Source organism: Cotesia glomerata, linkage group LG7 (genome assembly GCF_020080835.1).
Source record: "Cotesia glomerata isolate CgM1 linkage group LG7, MPM_Cglom_v2.3, whole genome shotgun sequence".
Classification (NCBI taxonomy): domain Eukaryota; kingdom Metazoa; phylum Arthropoda; class Insecta; order Hymenoptera; family Braconidae; genus Cotesia; species Cotesia glomerata.
Window position 1 is genome coordinate 16827000 of NC_058164.1, and position 24766 is coordinate 16851765.

The 24766-nt window shown below is 35.4% G+C and overlaps 1 protein-coding gene across 1 annotated transcript in view; it reads right to left on the bottom strand.

The window, feature by feature from the left end:
* Nucleotides 1–24766, bottom strand: part of LOC123269695 (collagen alpha-1(XVIII) chain-like) — a gene marked incomplete in the record, with an annotated part of 201774 nt that overhangs the window by 50003 nt on the left and 127005 nt on the right. The window contains 2 exon segments of the mRNA XM_044735531.1: nucleotides 1604–1804; nucleotides 19068–19244. Coding sequence (XP_044591466.1) covers nucleotides 1604–1804; nucleotides 19068–19244 — 378 coding nt within the window.

Below are 24766 nucleotides of genomic sequence, written 5' to 3' on the forward strand. Positions count from 1 at the left end.
TATCCTTTCACTAAAAGCCAGATGGGAGCGTCTTCGCAAAAATAGAGTTCTCCAGTGTCTAAAATGCTAAAGAATTAGGGACACTGCTGCAAATTGCGAGATGGAGTTTAGATGTGTAAAGTGTGGAGAGTCGCACACGCCTGGACAATGCCCTCTGAAAGATGAAACTACTAGAAATAAATTCAGATGTGCTAACTGCAAAAAAGTTGGACACCCAGCTAATTATGCTAGATAATAATTCATAAAATTCGCTAAAGTAACAAAAAATTCCTGACTTACTAACATTATACGCTCGTTTTACGGTCGTTTCACTTATAGACTATTGTGCATCCACCACCGAGTTACGGTTTTTTAACAATATATATGTTTTCGAATGACTGTCAAATGATAGGCGATCAATTGATGATCTACGATTTTTGCTTAGGTAAAAAATCGGGGAAACCAAGTAAAAATTTGGTTTTTTGAAGAGTAAAGTATTATAACTATACAGAATAAAAATCTTAAAGTAATAGAGAAAAACTTTCATAACGATACTCGTCGTTCACTGTCAAACGACGGTCGTTCGATAGTCAAGCGACGATCATTTATCGATACTGTGAATTCACGGTGCATTCACCGTCGTTTTACGATCCCATTATCGTGACCACAAATCCGCCAGGGTAGAAAAGATATAAATTAGAAAAATGGCAAATGACATTTTTCTGCCGATTTCTGCGTAGTTGCTTAAGGAACACAAAAAATTTTGCAATGGTACTTAAAGAGATAATGAACACACCTCCATTGCTCGTACTTCACTTATATAACTGTATTTATCTACAGATAGATAAGTATTTGTTAAGTCGTGAGTATTGAAGAATTGAAACAGCTTTTAATCAATGGTGCCAAATGACAATACATAAATCTTTTTGTATATTGAAGCACATGAAAGTAATAATTTAAAGACAACCAATGGTTTTACATTTATCATGTAAGGTATGACCAAATAAGCAGAATCGCTCTTATTTAGACGAAGAATTTGTTTATCTTATACCACTTCAAATTTTATGTTTTAGCACTGAATTTCTAGCCAAAGTATTAGCAATTATGCTTACTTGGCTTTGTATGCGATGATAATCTCGACCATCCAATTTAATCCCTGACGGATCCATATTACGGTAGAATGCGATAAAGCATGGTATAGTTACGGAAAAGTACGGTGCAGTACGGTAAATAACAAATACGATAAATACAAATTAAGTAAGTTACTGTATTTCTATGATGAAGTACCGTATTTGCACTGTGAGATACCTTAAAAATACCTTATGTTGGACGGTACTCCACCACCCGAGATACGAAATACTTCATCGTATTTTCACTGTCATCTACCGTATTTTAACCGTAATGTATTTATTTAACCCGTAATCTACAGTAGCTTTGAGGTTTAACCACTGTAATCTACGGTAGCTATGCGGTAAATTTACCGTAAATCTACCATGAATCGGATCCGCCAGGGACATACATCACGGTTATAGAGTTTTTATCTGATTGCTATCAAGTTACGAAAGATAATTCGGCTGAAATGAAAAAATTACAAGTTAATAAATTTATATAAAAATGTGCTCACATCATGAGAAGATAAGTCATTAATTTTTCCAGGTGGCCCAGGCGGACCTTGATCACCTTTCAAACCAGAGGCTCCTTGTTCGCCAGGTTCACCTTTTTGACCTTGTTGTCCTTCTTGTCCTGTCATACCAACGTCACCTTTATCCCCTTTCAAACCACTTGGTCCAATCGGTCCACGTTCTCCAGGTGGTCCCGCAGCACCCTACAAGCACAATGAATTATAAAGTTTTTGCATACAAAACTTAATCTCTCAAATAATTTTGTTAAGCCAACTTATTGATGACTAAAATTTTAATTTTTATGGCACTCGTGTTAAGATTAGGAGGCAAGTGAAGAGATACGGAATGATAGTGTAGAAGTATAGAAAATCAGACTCGCAGGACGTACGAGAAAAATTATAATACGTTGAGACACTACAAATGCCTCGGTCTCTCCAGTCTGGCGATCTAACTCCCGAAATTTTCGTTGCCGAGTTTAGCTCAATAAATCATGTCTCCCGTACCGTCACAGACGTGGTCTGAACGACGAAGGTGTTGAGGGGGTTCCTTTTCCTTTGTCCAGGAGAACCAGTCTCTGGCGTTTCCAGATGGTGGAAAACGTGCCATCGGGATCGGTGGAATGCCGTCGGGACTGGGTGCTTTTCCTGGTTTGAAGGAGTAAGCTGCGTCTTGCAGTTCTTTTGTTGTGAAAGGTGTGACTTCACCGTTAATCGTAAAGTGCCTTTTTTTTCGCAGCGGGTGTTTGGGAAACAGCTCTGCTACAATGTTCTTCGTTATGGTAGAAGGTTTAGGTGCAAGGAGAGAATTTTATGGTAAACACTATCATCAAAGTATTGTAAAAAGCTTAAAATACTTTAATAGTAATGAATACTATCTTTTATTATTATAAATACGATATAAATTATTACAGTTACCACCAATATATTAATTTTTATCATCTGTTATATTATTATAAGATTGTATTTTCAACTATCTAGGATAATTTGATTAAATATCTTTATAATCATTTTTAAAACCAAATTAATAGTTTCTACAATCTTTGATGATAATTATTACCATCAGAGTTTATATTTCATCAAATTGATATTTATATTAAATAAAAGTCATTTCTAATATTAATTAGAATAAAAAAAAATTAATTTTAATTTTCAGTTTATGTCCACCACCACATTATTATTATTATTATTACTAGCAACCTTGCAGTTGCTATGTGACTGTTGTGACTTATGAACTATAAATAAATAAAATTTTGCCTCATGAAATAATGAGTTTTTTTTAAATTGCACTGTGCTTTTTTAACTATTGACGTTTTTAAAGATATAAGCTCATCCCGATGTTACACTCATCAAGAGCTTTTATTTGAGTACGCACATACATTTTGATATATTTATTATATATAGATATATATAATATATATAAATATATAAAAAATTGATGTGGGTACTCAAATGAAAGGTCTCGATGAGTGTAATGTCGGGGTGAGCTTATATCTTTAAAAATGTCAACAGTTCACAAGATACAAGGTTATTTTTTAATTATTGATATTTTTAAAGATGTAAGCTCATCCCGATGTTACACTCATCGAGAAATTTCATTTGAGTACCCACATGCATTTTGATATATTTTTCATATATATAATATATATATAATATATATATATATATAAATATATGAAAAAATGATGTGGGTAATTAAATGAAAGATCTTGATAAGTGTAACATCGGAATAAGCTTATATTATAAAAAATGTCAATAGTTCACAAGATTCAAGGTCATTTCTTAATTATGTATCTAGAGATAGAGCATTTTCGAATGCAGCCTGAATACTTATCATCATAAATTGACTATTAGTAAGAATGATATGAAACCATAAAAAGGAATAACTCCAGGTCAAGACTTTTTGAATGATACCAAATTTAACCATAAAAAAAACACATTTTATCATATAAATACCCTGGCCACAAAATTCTGCTTATACTCTTAGTAATATAGATTACATCGGCCCACAAAAAAAAAAAATTGTCAGTACTTTTGACGGGACCCGTATATCTTTATGTATTTCGACCCGCTGAATCCGAATTTGAAATCAGTTTGACCCGTACACCGTCAAATTTTCGAGAAAACTTTGAAATACCGAAAAAAATGACGAAAATCGGTAGTTTAGGCGATTTAAAATGATTTAAAATTTTTTTTTGTGAATTCTATAAATCTTCACAGCATTATTTATATTTGTAAAAAATGCTTGCCGTAAGATGGACGGTGTGGCTTAATGTATATAGAATAATCGAAAAAAAATTTAGTATAGATCGGATAGCTCAAATGGTAGAGTAGCCGACATGTCTTCGGAAGGTTCTGGGTTCGAATCCCAGTCCGAGCTATCTAATAATTTTTTCTCGCATATTCTATAAACTCACATTAAGATGATCCTGTCCACATTCCTTTCTCAATCCTTTCCTACCAATATCCTGTTACGTGAATGTGGAACGCTTCACGTAATAATTACCGTAACTCCTATTCTTTCCCGCTTCACCGCATTATTTATATTTGTAACTATACAATTAATAAGAATATATTATATTTATATAATTTATATTTGTTATATTTGTAACTATATAATTAATAAGAATATATTACATTTACAAATATAAATAATGCTCTGAAGCGGGAAAGAATAGGAGTTACGGTAATTATTAGGTGAAGCATTCCACATTCACGTAACAGGATATTGGTAGGAAAGGATTAAGAAAGGAATGTGGAGAGGATCATCTTAATGTGAGTTTATAGAATATGCGAGAAAAAATTATTAGATAGCTCGGACTGGGATTCGAACCCAGAACCTTCCGAAGACATGTCGGCTACTCTACCATTTGAGCTATCCGGTCTATACTAAATTTCCTTTCGCTTATTCTATATACATTAAGCCACACCGTCCATCTTACGGTAAGCATTTTTACTAAAGGTCTCGATGAGTGTAATGTCGGGGTGAGCTTATATCTTTAAAAATGTCAACAGTTCACAAGATACAAGGTTATTTTTTAATTATTGATATTTTTAAAGATGTAAGCTCATCCCGATGTTACACTCATCGAGAAATTTCATTTGAGTACCCACATGCATTTTGATATATTTTTCATATATATAATATATATATAATATATATATATATATAAATATATGAAAAAATGATGTGGGTAATTAAATGAAAGATCTTGATAAGTGTAACATCGGAATAAGCTTATATTATAAAAAATGTCAATAGTTCACAAGATTCAAGGTCATTTCTTAATTATGTATCTAGAGATAGAGCATTTTCGAATGCAGCCTGAATACTTATCATCATAAATTGACTATTAGTAAGAATGATATGAAACCATAAAAAGGAATAACTCCAGGTCAAGACTTTTTGAATGATACCAAATTTAACCATAAAAAAAACACATTTTATCATATAAATACCCTGGCCACAAAATTCTGCTTATACTCTTAGTAATATAGATTACATCGGCCCACAAAAAAAAAAATTGTCAGTACTTTTGACGGGACCCGTATATCTTTATGTATTTCGACCCGCTGAATCCGAATTTGAAATCAGTTTGACCCGTACACCGTCAAATTTTCGAGAAAACTTTGAAATACCGAAAAAAATGACGAAAATCGGTAGTTTAGGCGATTTAAAATGATTTAAAATTTTTTTTTGTGAATTCTATAAATCTTCACAGCATTATTTATATTTGTAAAAAATGCTTGCCGTAAGATGGACGGTGTGGCTTAATGTATATAGAATAATCGAAAAAAAATTTAGTATAGATCGGATAGCTCAAATGGTAGTAGCCGACATGTCTTCGGAAGGTTCTGGGTTCGAATCCCAGTCCGAGCTATCTATTTTTCTCGCATATTCTATAAACTCACATTAAGATGATCCTGTCCACATTCCTTTCTCAATCCTTTCCTACCAATATCCTGTTACGTGAATGTGGAACGCTTCACGTAATAATTACCGTAACTCCTATTCTTTCCCGCTTCACCGCATTATTTATATTTGTAACTATACAATTAATAAGAATATATTATATTTATATAATTTATATTTGTTATATTTGTAACTATATAATTAATAAGAATATATTACATTTACAAATATAAATAATGCTCTGAAGCGGGAAAGAATAGGAGTTACGGTAATTATTAGGTGAAGCATTCCACATTCACGTAACAGGATATTGGTAGGAAAGGATTAAGAAAGGAATGTGGAGAGGATCATCTTAATGTGAGTTTATAGAATATGCGAGAAAAAATTATTAGATAGCTCGGACTGGGATTCGAACCCAGAACCTTCCGAAGACATGTCGGCTACTCTACCATTTGAGCTATCCGGTCTATACTAAATTTCCTTTCGCTTATTCTATATACATTAAGCCACACCGTCCATCTTACGGTAAGCATTTTTACTAAGGGGATAAGTGAATTCTAAAAATCCCTGAAAAATTGCAAAAAAAGCAAAAAATAGCAAAAAAAGCAAAATATTCCAGATATTGTGTTAAAAAAAATTTTACAAAATTAGATCAATCATGATTCTCATGTATTTTGATCCGTCGAATATAAATCTCGAATTTATATGGCTCAGACATCTCTAAAAATCTAAATAAATGGCAAAAAAATGTTATGATAAAAATCAATTTTTAAATAAAAATAAAAAATTTTCAACAAGTTATCCGATCTGTGGAATAAATATTTTAAATTTATTGATCTAGATCCTCAAAAAATTTTAGTTAATTATACTTTTTTTGATATCATTTTTATTACACTGGTGTCTCGGTGGAATCCTCCGCCTCACTCGTCACTGTAATCGCCAAGATTTTCAGGAAAGTGTAGAAAGTAAGAATGTAAAATGTGCAATTTAAGATTTATCAAGAAACCCTAAGTTGTAATTGAAATTAAGTTCGAATTCGAGGTTCTGTTCGGGGACCAAAAATAACTTCTTACTTGGCATCGTTAACATAGTGATTTGTTCGATATCAACTATCCCACAAACATAAATAGCAGAATATTTTGTGAACCCTTATTGTTAGTCGGACAGTGCTGTTGCAAATTTTATATCACCACAAACTTTCCATTGATGTTCCGAATACTTTATTTCATCTAATACGATTTGCAAATTGTAAATCAGTGCCAATATGTTTCCATTACGACGAAGCACAGTTTTCAAACTTATTTTAGATGAATCAATACAACCTTTCACATCTGGTCAGTACACTGATGAATTTTCGGAACTCCTTCTTTTCATCGCAATTTTAAGCATTCCTAATTTCTTGCTTGAATGCTTGTGCCTGTAACCAGGGCACCTCCACGTGGTGATGGCGGGCAAAAGAACCGTCTGGCAGAGTCTCTGGATTAACGGCTTGTATGCCGTCATGGCAGATTTTTATTTTTATTTAAAAATTGATTTTTATCATAACGGACTTGATTTATTTTGATTTTTAGTGGTTTTTTTGCCATTTATTTAGATTTTTAAAGATATCTGAGTCATATAAATTCAAGATTTATATTCGGCGAATCAAAATACATGAAAATCATGATATCACCGTGTGTGTGTGTGTGTGTGTGTGTAAATCTCTCATAACTTTTGAACGGATCATCCGATTCGATCGAAATATGCGTCGTTCTGAAGAGTTCCTTTGCCTCTAGAGTTTTCATACTAATTTTCAAAATTTGAGTAGATAAATTTTGAGAAATCTCAAAAATAAAATTTCCAAAAATTCGTTTTTTTGAAATATCATTTAAATGGCTCAACCGATCAATTCCAAAAACTAATCAGCTCTTAACCTCAAAAAACCACGTCGATTGCCACTAGCCTTGTCAAAATTGGTTAATTTGTTCGTGCAATATCGTTGTCGAAAAAAATTGAAAAAAAGTTTTTTCCAGAATTTCTATGAAATTTTTAGTCTGACCAGTTTACGCTTAGAAATTTTCCAAAGAACTCAAAAAACTGCGTTAAATTCCGTAAACCGCGAGAAAATCAGTTAATTTATTCAAAAGTTATTGCGGTTTGAGAATTCAAAAAATAGTGTTCTATAAAACTTCCATTAGCCTTTTGAGCTCGAAGAGCTTAAAAAATAAGTGAATTGTTGAGCACTTAGGTATGGAAGTAGCGGGAAGTTGCAGGGATGGCCTTGAGGGTCAACCGTTTTCCTAATTTTTTTATTTATATCTATCGATATTAATTTGCGATTTAAAAATATTAACAAGTTAATAGAGTTAGCTATTTTGACGAATTAATTGCATAATTAATAAAAATAAATGTATCATGTATGCTTCGAGTAATACAGGGTGTCCCAAAAGTCACGGACGCCATTGTAGCATCTGATGAAAGAAATAATTCTGAGACGAAAAGTCCTTAGCCATTTTTCAATTAACCGCATAGATAATTAATTATTAATTAAAAATAACGTCTATTTATTTGTTAGAGAGAAAGCGCCAGTGTCCAGTCAAGTATGTGCCAAACAAAGACACAACTAACTGTATGGCTAACTAGTTTCTATAGCTAACGTAGTCACACATATTTACTTACACATTCACACGTGCAAGCGTCTTCGTTGGAACGCACTTGACTTGACACTAGTGCTCTCTCTCTAACGCATAAAAGGACGTTATTTTAATTAATAATTAATTATCTATGCGTTTGATTAAGAAATGGCTAAGGACTTTTCGTCTCAGAATTATTTTGTTTATCAGATGCTACAATGGCGTCCGTTACTTCTGGGACACTCTGTATAATAGTTAATTCCATTTACCATCATTTACTAATCTATATATTTGATATAATCGTTCGTAAGGAGTAAACTCCAGTCGTGCGTCGGAGCTGACACACACGATTTTTTTTTGTTTGTCAGTGTTATTATTATTATTATATTATTGATCATGTTGTTGAATAATTCAGTGCTTTCTTCTACTGAATAGCTTATCATTGGGAACTTTAACCACTTGTAAATGTAAACATCTCGATAGTAAATGGTACTATCGCTCTATTTTAGGAATTATTATTTTATTGTTGTACTGATTATAATTTGAATTGTTATATTTATCATTCTAATTTTTATAAAATTAATTACCATCTAAGATAGTAAAATCTACAGAACAAGTATTGTTAGGGTTAATATAAAATTATCTCTGTGGGCTTCTGGTATGGCCTTATTATGTTTCTTGGCAACGATTTGGTAGGCTTTGTCCCAGTTATCCTTTTCGAGGTCGTTGCAGGTTTCTTTCCACAGCGTCACTTTGTTTGCTTTGATGGCCCAGCTTAAATTATTTTGGCCTGCTTGTACTCGTTTGTGTATGTATTTACGTAGCGGTGTGTTTTGCAGCTCTTTTTGCGACGGCGAAGTTTGTGACATCTTTTCCGGAGTTCCGTGATCTCAGGTGTCCACCAGTATGCCGGCCTGTGCAGGTCTCGATTTTTCAACCGCGGCATAGATTTATCACAAGAGGTAATGATGGCCTTCATCGTTGTCAACACCATTCTTTCCATCTCGCTTCTGGTGTTGGGAGTCGGATGAAGTTTAGGGGTTGACCAGCTTCGTGAAAGGGACGTTCAGAGAGCTTCTGGGTCAAGCTTTCTGGCGTTTCACCTTCGTTCTGCAGGGCCTTGTTGCATTGTTGGAATGGGAGACTCTTCAGCACTGAATGTGATATGTTGGTGGTCGTTATCACTGTACTCTTCACAGATGACCCAATTCTTGATCTTGCTAGCAATTTTTGGGGTACCCAGTGATCTCACTCGAAATCTATCGAGGATATACTCGTGATACCCTATCTTCTAAAGGTTGAGGTGTTTCCGGTGTCCAGTACTGTGAGGTCGAGTCTAGCAGTAAAGTCTGCAACTTCATTTCCTCTGGTGTCCAAGAAATCTACTCCCCATTCAACAGATTTGGCGTTGAAGTCGCCAGCTACAATGACTTCACTGAATCCACTGATAGGGTTTTCAATGTTAGCCATCTTTTGGCGAAATACGCTCATCCTTTCATTAGGTGAAAGGTAGACGCTCATGTAATTGGTTGTTGAAGTTTTTATGCAGACAAATCCTGCTCCACATCCATTGTTGATGGCAGTTACTTTGTGTGGGCTTACAATCCAGATTGCTGCTGTATCGGTTTGATCCGTGAATTAAGTTCTACTTCGAAGGTTTGAGTGTTGTTTGCTGATGAAGCAGATGTAAATCTTGTTTTCGAAGACACGTTGAGGTAGTAGGTTCTGTGCGAGCACACACCTGTTGAGGTTTCCTTAGAATACCCGTATAATTTTCGTGCTTTTGTTGCTTCGTTAGTGCAGCACGGTATGCTTTACAAACTCCTGAATCAGAAATCTGGCTTTAGCTATCCTTGGCATCCTTTATCAGGGGTGCACAAAAAGTATTTCGGGTATCCAGTACAATCTATGGACTTGTAGTTTTCTCCACCACATTTGTAACAGCACTTGCTTCTATCTGGCCTTTTGCAGGAGCGTGTCATGTGTCTATATCCGAGGCATCTGAAGCCACGAGGTACTTTCACGACCGATCGAGTGCAACAGTTGACCCATCTAATCTTGATGCTTGCCTTGGCCAAGACTTTGGATGCATTAGCTAAATCGATCTCACAGAAAGCTGCGCCTTGACCTCGCGAGGTGATCTTCGTTAAGTTGATGCGCTTGATCTCCAGGCTGGTGATGAAACGTTCAAGCGCTTTACGATTTTCTTCTTTAGTAGCGACTTCATCCAGGTTATGGATTTCGATTATTGTTGTGAGTGTGAGCGTCTTAACTGTACCAATACTCTTGGTGGCTGTCTTAACCACCTCGGCCAAAGTGGTGTTGTCTTCGGTCTTGCGACCCGTTTCCAACAGTACACCCTCATTTTTCGTCTGTCTAATTGACTTGATGTCCACGTCGGTGTCCATAAAGATTACTTTAGTTTTGATCTCTTGGAGAAGATCCGCGTAAGTTCGCCCTAGCTGGTTGGACGAGGATGGCCTTAATTCGTGGTTTCTTTCTCTTGTGTTTTGTTTGCCCTGTTTGGAATTAGAACTAGGGACTGTTTGTTCTTTTCGTGCTTCGATCGATGAAGCTGCTGTGTCGTCAGGTGTTTGTTTCTTTTTATTATTAACTTCCCGCTGAGAAAATCGAAGATTTTCAAAAATCGGGAAGTTGTTGGTTTTACCCCGTTTTTCGAAAATCGAGTTTTCATCAGATCTCGACGTTTTGAGGTCCTAAGAAGCTTTCCTGACTGTTTCCGTGGTGATGTCTGTATGTATGTGTGTGTGTGGGTGTGTGTGTGTATGTGCGTGTGTGTGCGTGTGTGTTTATGTGTGTGTATTAGGGTGTGCCAAAAAGGAACTCCCATGGAGAACCTTTTAAAATTGGAATTTTTAGTTACGCTTTTAACAGGGGCTGCGTTTAAGCATTTCCTGATATATTTTGGTGTAAGACGATGCATTTGATTTTCATAGAATTTTTTAACAGAAGCTTAGTTTGGGCATTTCCGGTGAAAATTCAAAATTTTGCCGAAAGTGCCCAATTAAATCTCCTGTTAAAAATCCTATAAATAATCAAATGAATCCTCTCACCCCGAAATATCTCAGGAAATGCCCAAACACAGCTGCTGTTAAAAGTGGACCTCAAAATTCCAATTTTAAAAGGTTCTTCACGGAAGTTACATTTTGGCACACCCTAGTGTGAATGTGTGTGTGGGTGTGTGTGTGTGTGTGTGTGTGTGTGTGTGTGTGTGTGTGTGTGTGTGTGTGTGTGTGTGTGTATTAGGATGTGTCAATTTGAGGCGACTTTTTTTTTCAACGAAAAAACAGGCTGAAAACTTGCATGAAGGTGAGAACAGAAGCCTGTTCAAAGCAGAGTTCTTAATATTAATATTTAGAGGTGTCTGTCCCTATTTTTCCATTTCCCATTTAAATAACATGGGAAAAAAAATTCTTTTTTTTGTTTATTTTTCTAGCTCGGCATACGCATATCATATAAATAAGTCCATAGCATATGGAGAATTCAACGCTCTACAATAAAGGTCTCTTATACTTTTATCATAGAGATAGCCGTACTAAAGATATTCAAACGTAAACTTCTAAATGTATAGAATTTTGACTATTCAAGTATTAAACTGATACAAATTAATTTATGACTGTCTTAAAAATTATTTTCATATGTAAAATTGGTTCTGATGATGCGCTAACATTTTCATAAAGCTAAAAGAAAAACCGATCAATCAACCAATCAACCCATTTTCACGTTCTTGGAAACGATCGAAGTGGTTTTTTAGACTCCGAAAATTATTTTATTTCATCAAAAACAATCCAAAAAAAATGTCGACGTTATGTAAAAAAAACATTTCCTTCGAATATTCGTTAATTCATTCAAGAGTTATTGCGGTTCGAAAGTTCAAAAAATAGTGTTCTTTGAAACTTTTATCAGACTTTTGACTTGAAGAGCTCAAAAACTTCATCAATGCAATTTTAAGCGCTTAGATATGGAATTAGCGGAAGTTGCTGGGATGGCCTTTAGGGTCAACCGTTATCCAGATTTTTTTGTGATAAATGAGCATTACGAGACATGCACTTTTCGATTTTCCGAACTTTTCTTTTCTCTCCGTGTAGAGTAATAAATTGATGATTCCGTGAAACTTTTTAAAGATTAAATTCATTCAACTCGGGTCATGATTTTCTTACAGTAAATGAAATAAAGAAGAAAAAAATTTTCAGTAATTTTACTTTTAGCTTTATGAAAATGTTAGCGCATCAGAACCAATTATATATGAAAAAATAATTTTTAAGACAGTAATAAATTAATTTGTATCAGTTTAATACTTGAATAGTCGAAATTTTATACATTTAGAAGTTTACGTTTGAATATCTGTAGAACGGCTATCTCTATGATAAAATTGTAAGAGACCTTTATTATAGAGCGTTGAATTCTCTAAAAGAATATGCTATGGAATTATTTATATGAGGTGCGTATGCCAAGCTGAAAAAATAAACAAAAAAAAAAGAATTTTTTTTCCTATGTTATTTAAATGGGAAAAAGAAAATTAGGGACAAACACCACTAAATTTTAATATTAAGAGTTCCGCTTTGAACAGGCTTTTTTTCTAACCTTCATGCAAGTTTTCAGCCTGTTTTTTCGTTGAAAAAAAAAAGTCGCCTCAAATTGACACACCCTAGTATGTATGTATGTAACCCTTTTATAACTTTTGAACGGCTCGGTCGATTCTATCGCGGTTAGTCCTATTCAAAAGGGCTTGACCAAACTTAGATTTTTAATACACTTTGGATTGATTCGGACCAGTAGATTTTGAGAAATCTCAAAAAAACTACAAAAAAATTTTTTTTGAAATGTTTTTTTTTGGAATAACTTTTCAACGGCTTTATCGATCGATTCCAAAAACTAATCAGCTCTTAACATCAAAACACTACGTCAGTTGCCGTCAATCCGGTCAAAATCGGTTGATTCGTTCGTGAGTTATCGTTGTCGAAAGAAAACCGAAAAAAGTGTTTTTTCGGAATCACACCGAAATTCCTAGTTTGATAGATTCATACTCAAAGATTCTTCATGAGGCTTCAACAACTGCGTCGAATGCTGCCAACCGCGTGAAAATCGGTTCATTTATTCAAACGTTATTGTGGTTTAAATATTCAAAAAATTGTGTTTTATTAAACTGCTATTAAGGTTTTAAGCTCAGAGAGCTCAAAATGACACAAAAATCATATTTTTGAGCTCTTCGAGCTCAAAAACGTACTGTTTAATTATGAGCGCTCAAGTACAAAATGAGCGGGAAGTTGCAGGGATGGCCTTTAGGGTCAACCGTCGTCCTAATTTTTAACTTCCCGCTAAGAAAATTGAAAATTTTCAAAAATCGAGAAGTTATTGGTTTTACCCTGTTTTTCGAAAATCGAGTTCTCATCATATCTCGACATTTTGAGGTCCTAGGAAGCTTTCCCGAATGTTTCCGCAACGATGTCCGTACGTCTGTATGTGCGTGTGTGTGTGTGTGTGTGTATGTATGTATGTATGTGTGTGTGTGTGTGTGTGTGTGTGTGTATGTGACCCTTTTATAACTTTTGAACGGCTTGACCGATTTCTTCGTGGCTGGCGCCATTCGAAAAGGCTTGACCAAACTTAGATTTTAAATATACTTTGGACCGATTCGAACCGGTAGATTTTGAGAAATCTCCAAAAAACTACAAAAAAAAATTTTTTTGAAATGTGGTTTTTTTTAATAACTTTTAAACGGCTTTACCGATCGATTCCAATAGCTAATAAGCTCTTAACATCAAAAAACTACGTCGATTGCTGCCAGCCCGGTCGAAATCGGTTCATTCGTTCGTGAGTTATCGTTGTCGAAAGAAAACCGAAAAAAGTGTTTTTTCGGAATCACTCTGAAATTCCCAGTTCGATTATTTCATACTTAAAAATTCCTCATGAGGCTTTAAAAACTGCATTGAATGCTGCCAACCTTGTGAAAATCGGTTCATTCATTCAAAAGTTATTGCGGTTTGAAAATTCAAAAAGTTGTGTTTTATTAAACTGCTATTAAAGTTTTGAGCTCGACGAGCTCAAAATGACACAAAAATAATATTTTGAGCTTGAAGAGCTCAAAAATGCAATGTGTTATTCTAAGCGCTTAAGTACAAAATGAGCGGGAAGTTGCACGGATGGCCTTTAGGGTCAACCGTCATTCTAATTTTTCTTCCATGACATCTCAGTCTAAGTTGCATCCTTGGCTGTTTTTTCAAGTGCTCGCGTGTCAGAGGCTGATGAAGAACTAGGCATAGAAAGGGACCTTTTCTTGTTGTTATTTATCTTCTGCGGTGCTACTTCACTGTTCTTAAAAGTAATCAGTGCCTCATGTTGTGGATTCATCCAGAGTGACGTTTGCGTGGATGCTATTGCCTTCTTTAGTGTCTCTATTGGAACAGTGAGGAAGTTTTTACTGAATAAAAACTAGACTTGTGAGCTCGAAAGCGTATATTAGTTCTATTGCGAAGCTTTCGAGATCTCAAAATAGCTGTAAAACTATTTGTTCAAGCTAATAGAATAGTTCAAAAACGTCATAAAAGGTGGTTTGGAGTGCTTTGCATTTAATATTAGCGAAAAGATACAGGGTGTAACAGGGTAAAATATACCCTGAATCGATATCACCGGATATCGATAATTGTTCGACGCAGCACTGGCGCGTCTTGATCTTCGGGCATTTTAGGTAGTGGGGAGAAAGGGACGATGGGTCGGAGCCGAGTGCAAGCGAGTGGCGACCGGCGGAATTCAGAAGAAGTTATGCCACCGAACACTCCGGACACAGTTGGAAACAACAGGTAATTATCCAGTCACGCGTCCACTTCATTTGAAACGAAGCAATGTAAAATAATTGTTAATTATTTATTAAATTAATAAATATAAGATACTTATCCAATTGTAAGTTTAGGAATATTGTTGCGGTTGGATAGAGTTAATACATCCCCGAGAGTAACCAGGGACAACGAGGATGGTAGGAGAGCAAGCCATAGCTGGAAGTTGGTGGGAAGAATTCGTCGATTTACAAGGTACCAGGTTATGTCTCGTAGGTGAAAATTAGACTGTGGTCATTACCCAGTCTTACTTCCTCTTCTGGACAAGGTTTATTTGTTTAAAATAAGTGGATAAATTAAAATAATTAGTGGTTGAATTTTTAAGTGTTAGAAAAATCTGTGGTCCGATACCCAGAAATATTAGTTGACCTTGAGGTGGGTTTTATGATGAATTTTTACGCGTCATTTTAGACAATGTTATTTTAGTTAATTAAGGAAGTATTACCCTACAACGGTTCTCAACTTTCAGAGAAATTCCCCCCCCCCATATGCCCCAATGTAAAGCATTATACCTACAATATGAAGTAGTTGAGATGCAGTACACTTTTGCGCCTCCTCTCACATGCGCAGAAGTAGAAAAATAATCCCACTGCGTCTTTTTTTTGACTTGGCTACGTTGCATTCTCGCTCAGAATCATTTGCCCCTTGAGACATGTGTTGTAGAAAAATTTAATGTTTTGAAATAATTTTGAGGTTACGTATAGTTGGAGACAGCAAATAATAAATAATGACTTTGCGGCTAAAGAATGGCAGATTTTACTTTAGCAATATTTCGATCGGTCTTGAGTGATAGAAAAGGTCCTGGTAAATTTAAATTAGAGAGTCGCAGTCAAGATTTTTTAAAAAATTCAGATGATGAACAACAATCATTTCATGATGCAGCTTATGACGATCTAACTTTACAAAATTTAGTGGAAATATTAAATTTAAAAAATAATTTATTCACTTGTTATAAAAAATGTGACGTTTATTTGCAAGAACTATCTGATGCAAATGATAGAAAACATAATTTAAAAGTATTAATAGACTTGAAAGTAACAGACTTAAAAGAAACAAAGAAAGAATAACAAAAAAAAAAAGATATTATAAAGAACGTCTTAGACTTTTCAAAAAAATTACCAAAAAACTCAGTTAAGAAACCAAAAAAAAATAATTTTAAGAAAGAAAGAGTTTCTAAAAAAGAATAAAATAATTAGTAGTATTAATGTTCTTCTAAAGTTAAAAATAACTTATTTTAAATAAGTGCCTTTATAAAATATTTATTGAAAAATGTACTTTTAAATAAATAAATATTCATTATATTAATATTGTAGCTATATTCTTGATTTATACTATTTATTATTTTACATATTTATTTTTCCTATACAGAAAATTTGTGCTTAACCTATATCCATTAAATTTTTATAGTTATTTGAATCTGTTGGGCTTTTACTGTATTTTGAACTTCCCGCGCAGTGCTCCGTTGCCAAGTCACTATCTCGCACTTATTAGGTTATAAGAGAACGCTTGAAAATCATTAAAAGTAACAAACTTTGAACATTGTTTATAAAAAAATTAGGAAAACGGTTGACCCTAAAGGCCATCCCTGCAACTTCCCGCTACCTCCATATCTAAGTGCTCAACAATTCACTTATTTTTTAAGCTCTTCGAGCTCAAAAATATAATTTATGTGTAATTTTGAGCTCTCCAAGCTCAAATAAATCACTGTTCTGTGCTTTTGAGCTCTCCGAGCTCAAAAGGCTAATAGCAGTTTTATAGAACACTATTTTTTGAATTCTCAAACCGCAATAACTTTTGAATAAATTAACCGATTTCCTCGCAATTTACGGCATTCAACGCAGTTTTTTGAGTTCTTTGGAAAATTTCCAAGCGTAAACTAGTCAGACTAAAAATTTCATAGAAATTCTGAAGAAAACATTTTTTTCAATTTTTTTCGACAACGATATCTCACGAACAAATTAACCGATTTTGACCGGGCTGGTGGCAATCGACGTGGTTTTTTGAGGTTAAGAGTTGATTAGTTTTTGGAATTGATCGATTCAGCCGTTTGAAAGATATTTCAAAAAAACGAATTTTTGGAAATTTTATTTTTGAGATTTCTCAAAATTAATCTACTCAAATTCTGAAAATTAGTATGAAAACTCTAGAGGCAAAAAAATTCTTTAAAACGCCGCATATTTCGATCGAATCGAATGATCCGTTCAAAAGTTATGAGAGATTTACATACATACACACACACACACACACACACACACACACACACACACACACACACACACACACACACACACACACACACACACACACACACACATACATAGATACATACAGACACGGTGACATCACCACGGAAACAGTCAGGAAAGCTTCTTAGGACCTCAAAACGTCGAGATCTGATGAAAACTCGATTTTTGAAAAACGGGGTAAAACAATAACTTCCCGATTTTTGAAAATTTTCAATTTTCTTAGCGGGAAGTTAAAAATTAATACCGCTTGTTTATGTTTTTTTTCAAAAAAAAAAATACTTGTTATAACTTCAATTAAATATTCTCAGTTTTTAAAAAAAATCTTAAGAAAAGTATGGTTGTTATTCAATAAATTTTCGCTTTAGCTACGGTCAGGATAGGGAATACATGTTAAATGTACGATTTTTAATTGCTAATATTTCGAAAATTAACACCGCAAGGACTATTTAAAAAAATTTATTCGTATAGAGGACACTTAGAAGTACGCGTATTCAAAAATTGAGAAATATTGTAAGAAAAGTGATTTTTCACCATACCTCCTTAATTTAAATAATTGTTGATAATTCTCGGTTAAGTAAAATTTAATTAATTAATCAAGGTTTGGAATTTTATAAGAAGTGGTTGTGAATTTTGTCACTACGCAGTACGTTTTAACTGCATGTCTGAAACCCAAGGTCACGTTTACTAGTGTCGCTAAAATTTATTGTGATAGAAATAATTATTTGTTAATTTCTATTAGTTCTGTTGAATTATTTTATAAGTTCTATTTCAAAAAGTCAGTTTGGGTTATGAGTGATAGAGAATGAGATAATTGACAAGAAACTTCTGATAAATGGTACGGTTTCCCTTCTATATCAGAAGTTTTCCGATTTTTGGTAATAGAGTTAGAGAGTTGACGAGTAGCTTCTGGTAAATGGCACGATTTCCCCTTTATATCAGAAGTTTACAATAAAAATTTTATGTGAAAACTTAACCTGCCAGATTAATAGTTTCAGAGATATTTAATTTTGAATTTACGTTTTTTTTTGTTTACCTGTTATTTTAAACAAATTGAGACCACCATTAGATACTTGTTAGAATTTCATATTAACCTACTTGGTATCGAAATTTCAAGAATTTATATTTTTCGATCAATTTCCAGTTGGCACAGCCAAACTAGGTAAAACTGACTCATTTCTGTAGGCTATTAAGTAAGGAATTATTTTAGATAAAATTGGCAATGGAATTCATAGTATGCGTGTGAGAGTGATTATTGTACAATAAATAATTGGTAACCACGAATTATTAATTTTGTTATTTCCAGATAATTTCCTATTTCTCTCTACCCTGTAGATTATCCTCATGTTCTTTCCGGTTTCCAGGACAACGTTATAACAACCTGGTAGCACCCTTAAAATTTAACATCTAATAATCTTATCGTATTGATAATTAACATCTATTTGATAAATAAGGCTGCTATTGAACGGATAGATAAAAATACCCGTTACCAGGGATAGCCTGTAGGGTTCACTGCTTCATTGCTAATTTATTATTCTTTGTGTAAAGCAAGTAGAAGTGCCAATTTTTTCAATGTAGAAAAAAAAGTTAACCTACCCGTTACATAAGCGAATTATAAAAATGTAATTGGTTTAATAACGAAAAATTTGAAGTTGTGATAAAAACGTTTTAAATGATTTTTTCCTTCGTCTTAGAAATTTTTTTCTAGTCAAGATACCTTTTTTTTTGTCTCAGTTAAGAGGGGTTGATTGCGATTATTTCTAAATTTGGCAAAATCTCTTTTATCTTTTCTAAATTTTTTTAAGTAGTTTTCATAAATTTTTTAAGTAGTTTAACGAAAAATAATACCGTCAAGCCCATTTGTCCTTGTTTTCCTTTTGTTCCAGGAATCCCAGGTTCACCTTTTTCACCGATGATCGTTTTTGGCATTATAAAAGTTGACATTAAATCGGTCACATTACAAGTACAAGTCGCTGGTTCACCTTTTGGCCCTGGTGGTCCTTGAAATTGTGTTATTGGCCAATCCTATAGGAAAGTCGAGAAGTTTGATTTATAAAAATATCAATTAAAAATAATTCTACAAATTAGATCAATCACACATCTAAACAACAATTACGATTCATAGTTAAAATCAGAAAGAATTAGCATGCAAGATCATGTTTAAATCTCATGTATAAATATGCCTGTCTTGATGTCAACTTTGAACATCAAGATTATTTATGATCAAAAAATACTTATTTTATATTTTAATTTTGGGCGCTTGAGTATGGAATTAGCGTGAAGTTGCAGGGATGGTATTGAGGGTCAACTATTTTCCTAATTTTTTTTTTTATCACCCTAATACATAGAGGCAGATCCATTATATTCTAAAGAAATTGAGCGAGGTTGGAACATCGATTTGACTACTGATTTTGTTCTCAAAAGCAGATTAGAATAGAAGATAATCAAGAAAATTTAAAGTTGATAAAAATAAATCCAAAGGGTGAAGAATTTTTAATAATTTCCATAGTCAGTTCATCCTCAACATACGCTAGAATCTAATCATATCAAAATCCATTGTCAGCTCGTTAAAGGAATATAGTTACCAAACAGTTTCGAAAGAAGTATTTTTCTGCCTGACTTTTAGTTTTTTGTCAGATTGTTTTGCAGATGAGCAAAAGTCTTCCTACTGAAAAGACCACGTAGATTACCGCAAATCGTATAAAAATCGGTTCATACATTCAAGTGATATCGCAATTAGTAATGTTCAACAGTGTTCTACTATTACATTGTCTAGATTTTGAGCTCGAAGTAGATTTGCAAGCATCCTACCTCAAAACTCAAATGTTGAAGGCATGCGTTACAATATAAATTTTTTTATCACACTCCATACTTATTGTCGACTGAAATACATGGGTCATTTCATGCCAAATCGAAAAATTTTTTACCTGACCCCCTTCAATTTCACTAAAAATTTTTTATCTTTTTCTACCCCCTGAAAGACATTTTTCAGAATTTTAAAAATTTTTTTTTCCCCGACTCACAAAAAGTTACAAATTTTTGAAAAAAACCGCTCTTTTTTTTTTTAAATGGTAGAACATTTTCAAAAAAATGTTAGACCGCTTGGGACCTTTTTTTTTTTGAATTTTTGTTTTCAAATGTAATTTTTAAAAAAAATATGAAAAAATTTTTAGAAACCCAGATAAGGTAAAAGCCTCAATAGATGATCATGTACCAGTATATGATCACTCCATGTATTTGTATACCTATATTTGTGAATATAGATATACAAACACATGGAGTGATCATATACTGGTACGTGATCATCTATTGGAGCTTTTACCTTATATGAAATATTTTTGTTTCTTCGAAAAAAACCGTCATTTTCTCAAAGTCTTCAAAAATCGGGAAGTTATTGATTTTACCCCGTTTTGCAAAAATCGAGTTTCCATTGGATCTCGACGTTTGAAGGTCTCAGGAAGCTTCCCTGACTATCCCCGCGGTGGTGTCTATGTCTGTATGTATGTATGTGTGTGTTGACCAGTTTTTCAGCTGACCAGTTTTCTTCTTGTTTGAGCGTATAGGTCACCAGGCTCGAGGAAGAGAGCATGGTGCCTAGAATTTCTTCGGTGCTGCTTCTGTAATCCTTCCACCGATCACACTTGAAGAATGTGTGTTCGGCGTCGTCAATTTTGTCTGGGCAATATTTACACGTTGGCGTGCTGTGCAAACCCATCTTGAAAAGATAGGCGTTTAACTGTCCATGTCCCTTCAATAGCTGGGTCAGAAAGAAGTCCGTTTCTCCATGCTTCCGAGAAAGCCAGACGTTTATGTTTGGATTCAGGCGTTCCGTTCATCTGCCTGTTTTCCCGATTGTCCATCGGTCCTACTATTCATATAGTGTTTCCGTCTTCATCTTCGCTCTTGACTCCTTCGAGTTGTCACCATTTATTTTGGTGTCATAGATTTTCGCCCTCACGAATGCTAGTAAGTCGATTGGCGCGGCTCCTGCTATGACCAATACAGCAGCTTCTAAAACCGTGCGGTAAGCACAGATGACTCTAAGCGCTGTGTTGGCCATGGTTCTCGACAGGTTTGATATCGTCTTGTTAGCTTTCGCGCAAGTGTTTTTGAGGTGGTCTCGAAAAGACAGCTTCTCGTCGATTACTACTCCTATATAACGCAGTCCCCTTGTAGATGCCAATGTTGTCACGTCCCGCCCATGCCGACAACGAAAGCTTTTGGGAACCAGTTTTGTCGAGTTAAGACAACGATCTCGGTTTTCTGCTTGACAAGTTTCAGATGATGTTCCTCAGCCAATTTTCGATGGCTTCAATGGTTTCCCGAACAAGTAGTTCTGCCTCTTCAGCACTGTCTACCACTGTCGTAACTGCGACGTCGTCCGCGAAGCCCGTGAGTTCCACTTGTTTTGGCAACGGGATTTCCAGGAGTTCGTCATAATCCGCGTTCCATAGGTCGGACCCCATGATTGAACCTTGCGGTATGCCAGCCGTTATGTCATGTTCTTGTAAGCCTTCCGTCGTTTCGCCATCAGCGTTTTTTTGTCGAGATAGTCATCAGCTATTGCCAGATTTTCTGGTTTCGCATCAAATTTGTGTTTCAAGGCATCTATGATGTCACCCCAATTCGCGCTGTTGAAGGCGTTTTTGATGTCTAGTGTGAGGACAAGACACACTTTGTGGGCTTTAAGGCAACCAGACCATGGTTCTCTCGCTGTCCCTATGACTTTCTGGATCGCGCCGACTGTCAATCGTTCTTTCCGGAAGCCATGTTGGTTTGTGGCAAGGCCTCCAGCACGATCGATGTCGTTGCGTAGTCTTTCCTGTATAAGCTTTTTGAACAATTTTCCAGCAATATCAAGCATGCAGAGTGGTCTGAACGACGAAGGTGTTACAGGGCTACCTTTACCTTTGTCTAACAGAACCAATCTCTGCCGCTTCTAAGCCGTTGGAAACGAGCCAGTTACTAGGCGTGCGTTATAAGCGTTCATTAGGAGATCTGGGTATTCCAAAGCTACAATCTTGATCTCTGATACCGGGATACCATCAGGGCCAGGTGCCTTTCCTGTCTTGAGAGTCTTCGCCACATCCTATAGTTCCCTGGTTGTGAAAGGTATTACGCTATTTTTCATATAATGTCTTCTTTCCTTTGGTAGGTATTTGGGAAACAGCTCCGCTACGATGCTGCTCATTAAAGCAGGTGGTTTCGGCGCTTTTGGTGAAGCCTTTCCAAGTCGTTTGACGACAATTTGGTAGGTTTTACCCCAGATATTTTTATCAAGGTCGTTACAGATCTCTTGTCACAATTTCGCTTTGCTTGCTTTGATAGCCCGGTTTAGGTTCTTTTTGGCCTGCTTGTACTCGCTCGAATGAATATCTTGATTGGGGGAACGTTTCGCAGCTCTCGTTGCTAGCCGCCGTAGTTCGCGGCATTTTTTTCGAAGTTCTGCTATGTCTGGTGACATCCAGTACGCCGGTCTGTGAAAACCCCGATTTTTCAGCTGCGGCATACAGGCGTCACATGAGGCAGCCCAATCAAAAAAATCCATATGGGAAACCAGCCGGGATTCCCACATGGCGTTTTCGGATAGATTCCCATATCGTTTCCTATATAGGAATCCAGGGTTGAATCCTACATAAATTCCCATATTAATCAGGCAAAAAAAAAATTATTTAAAAAATTTTAAATAATTATGAAATAATTGCTATTAATTAAATATTAATTGAAATTAATTCTGAAAAACGGATTTTGTAATCTTATCTAATGAAAAAACTGCTCGCTTCTGATGGATATAAACCCGGTACCTCATGGTTGACAGTCTTCTACGCTACTCACTGGCCTAAGTCACGTTCTTACAAGGTTTATGTTTATTTCGATTATATAAATTCACTATAGGAATCCATACTTTCGATGTGGATTTCCAATACTGGAATCCATGAACCCACAAGTTTCTATATCAATTCCTCTAGAAATTCATATTTCCTATGTAGATATCCCATATAGGAATCCATGTTTCGATAGGTTTCTATGTGGATTCCTATGGGTTCCTATACAAATCCACACTTTCCTATGTGGATTCCCATATTAACTCATTTCAATTTTTTTGATAGGGAGCAATTTCTTTCATCGTATTTAATACTGTTTTTTCAGTCTCGCTGCGGGTATTCGGAATCGGGTTGTTCTGCAGAGTAGACCAGCTTCGTGTTAGGGACGTTCGCAGTGTCTCTAGGTCAAGCTTTCTGAAGTTCTACTTCCGCTTCGAAAGGTCGCGTTGTGAATCCGGAGCAGATGCCAGTCCAACGTTAAATGTCACAAACTAGTGATCACTGCCACTGTATTCTTCCGATACAGTCCAGTCTTCGATCATAATGGCAATCCTTAGAGTCACCAAAAAGATGTCGAGGATCAATTTTTGGTACCCCGGTCTTCTAACGGTCGTGGTACTCCCGGTATTCAGCACTATGAGGTCGAGTCTAGCTGTTACGTCAGCGACTTCATTACCTCTGGTGTCAAAGAAAGCAGCATATCATTCAGCTGATTTGGCCTCGAAATCTCCAGCTACGATGACTTCGCCGCCGAACTGAGTAATTGCATCTTCTATATTTGCCAGTTTCTGTCGGAACGAACAAATCCCTTCATTAGTTGAGAGATAGACGCTCATGAGGCGAGTTGTGGGGTTTGAATCCAGACAAAACCTGCTCCACTTCCGCTGTTATTGACGGTAACGTTCTTTGTGTTCGCAATCCAAATCGCTGCCGTGCCAGTTTCGTCGGCAAACCATGCTTTATCTTGGAGGTTTAGATGTTGCTCGTAGATGAAGCAAACGTCGATCTTCTCCTCAAAGACTCGTTGGCGAAGTAAGTTCCGTGCCAACGCACACCGTTTCAGGTTTCCTTGTAGTATGCGTGTTATTTCTGTCCTCTCGTAGCCTCGGAAAGTGCAGTGCTGAATGCCTTACAAGCTCCGGAGCCAGAAATATGACATAAGCCATTTTGAGCGTCTATGTCCGGTGTACAGAGGAAGTATTTTGGCTTCTCCGTGCAGTTTACGGACTTGTGGTTCTCTCCGTCACATTTATAGCAACACTTGCTTCTGTCCGGTCTCGTACAGTTACGCATTTGGTGCCCAAAACCAAGGCATTTACAGCATTAAAATCGAAAAACAGTGCGAATTACACCAGAATTTCCGGTCTAATTGATTATTTTTCAAAAGTTTATCTTAGAATTGAGAAAACTGCATTGAATGCCACCAACCGCGTGAAAATCGGTTAATTCATTCAAAAGTTATTGCGATTTAAAAATTCAAAAAATAGTGTTTTATTCATTTTCTACCAGACTTTTGAGCTCGGAGAGCCCAAAATAAGACAAAAATTATATTTTTGAGCTCGAAGAGCTCAGAAACGTAATAAGTGCGATACGTAATAACTTCAACAAATTCTGCGATAATCCCTGCCAATTTGAAGATGTGACGACAAATGGTTCTAATTTTTTTTTTTCGTTAAAAAGATTTTAAATTCCCGCCAAGAAAATCGGTAAGTTATTGTTTAC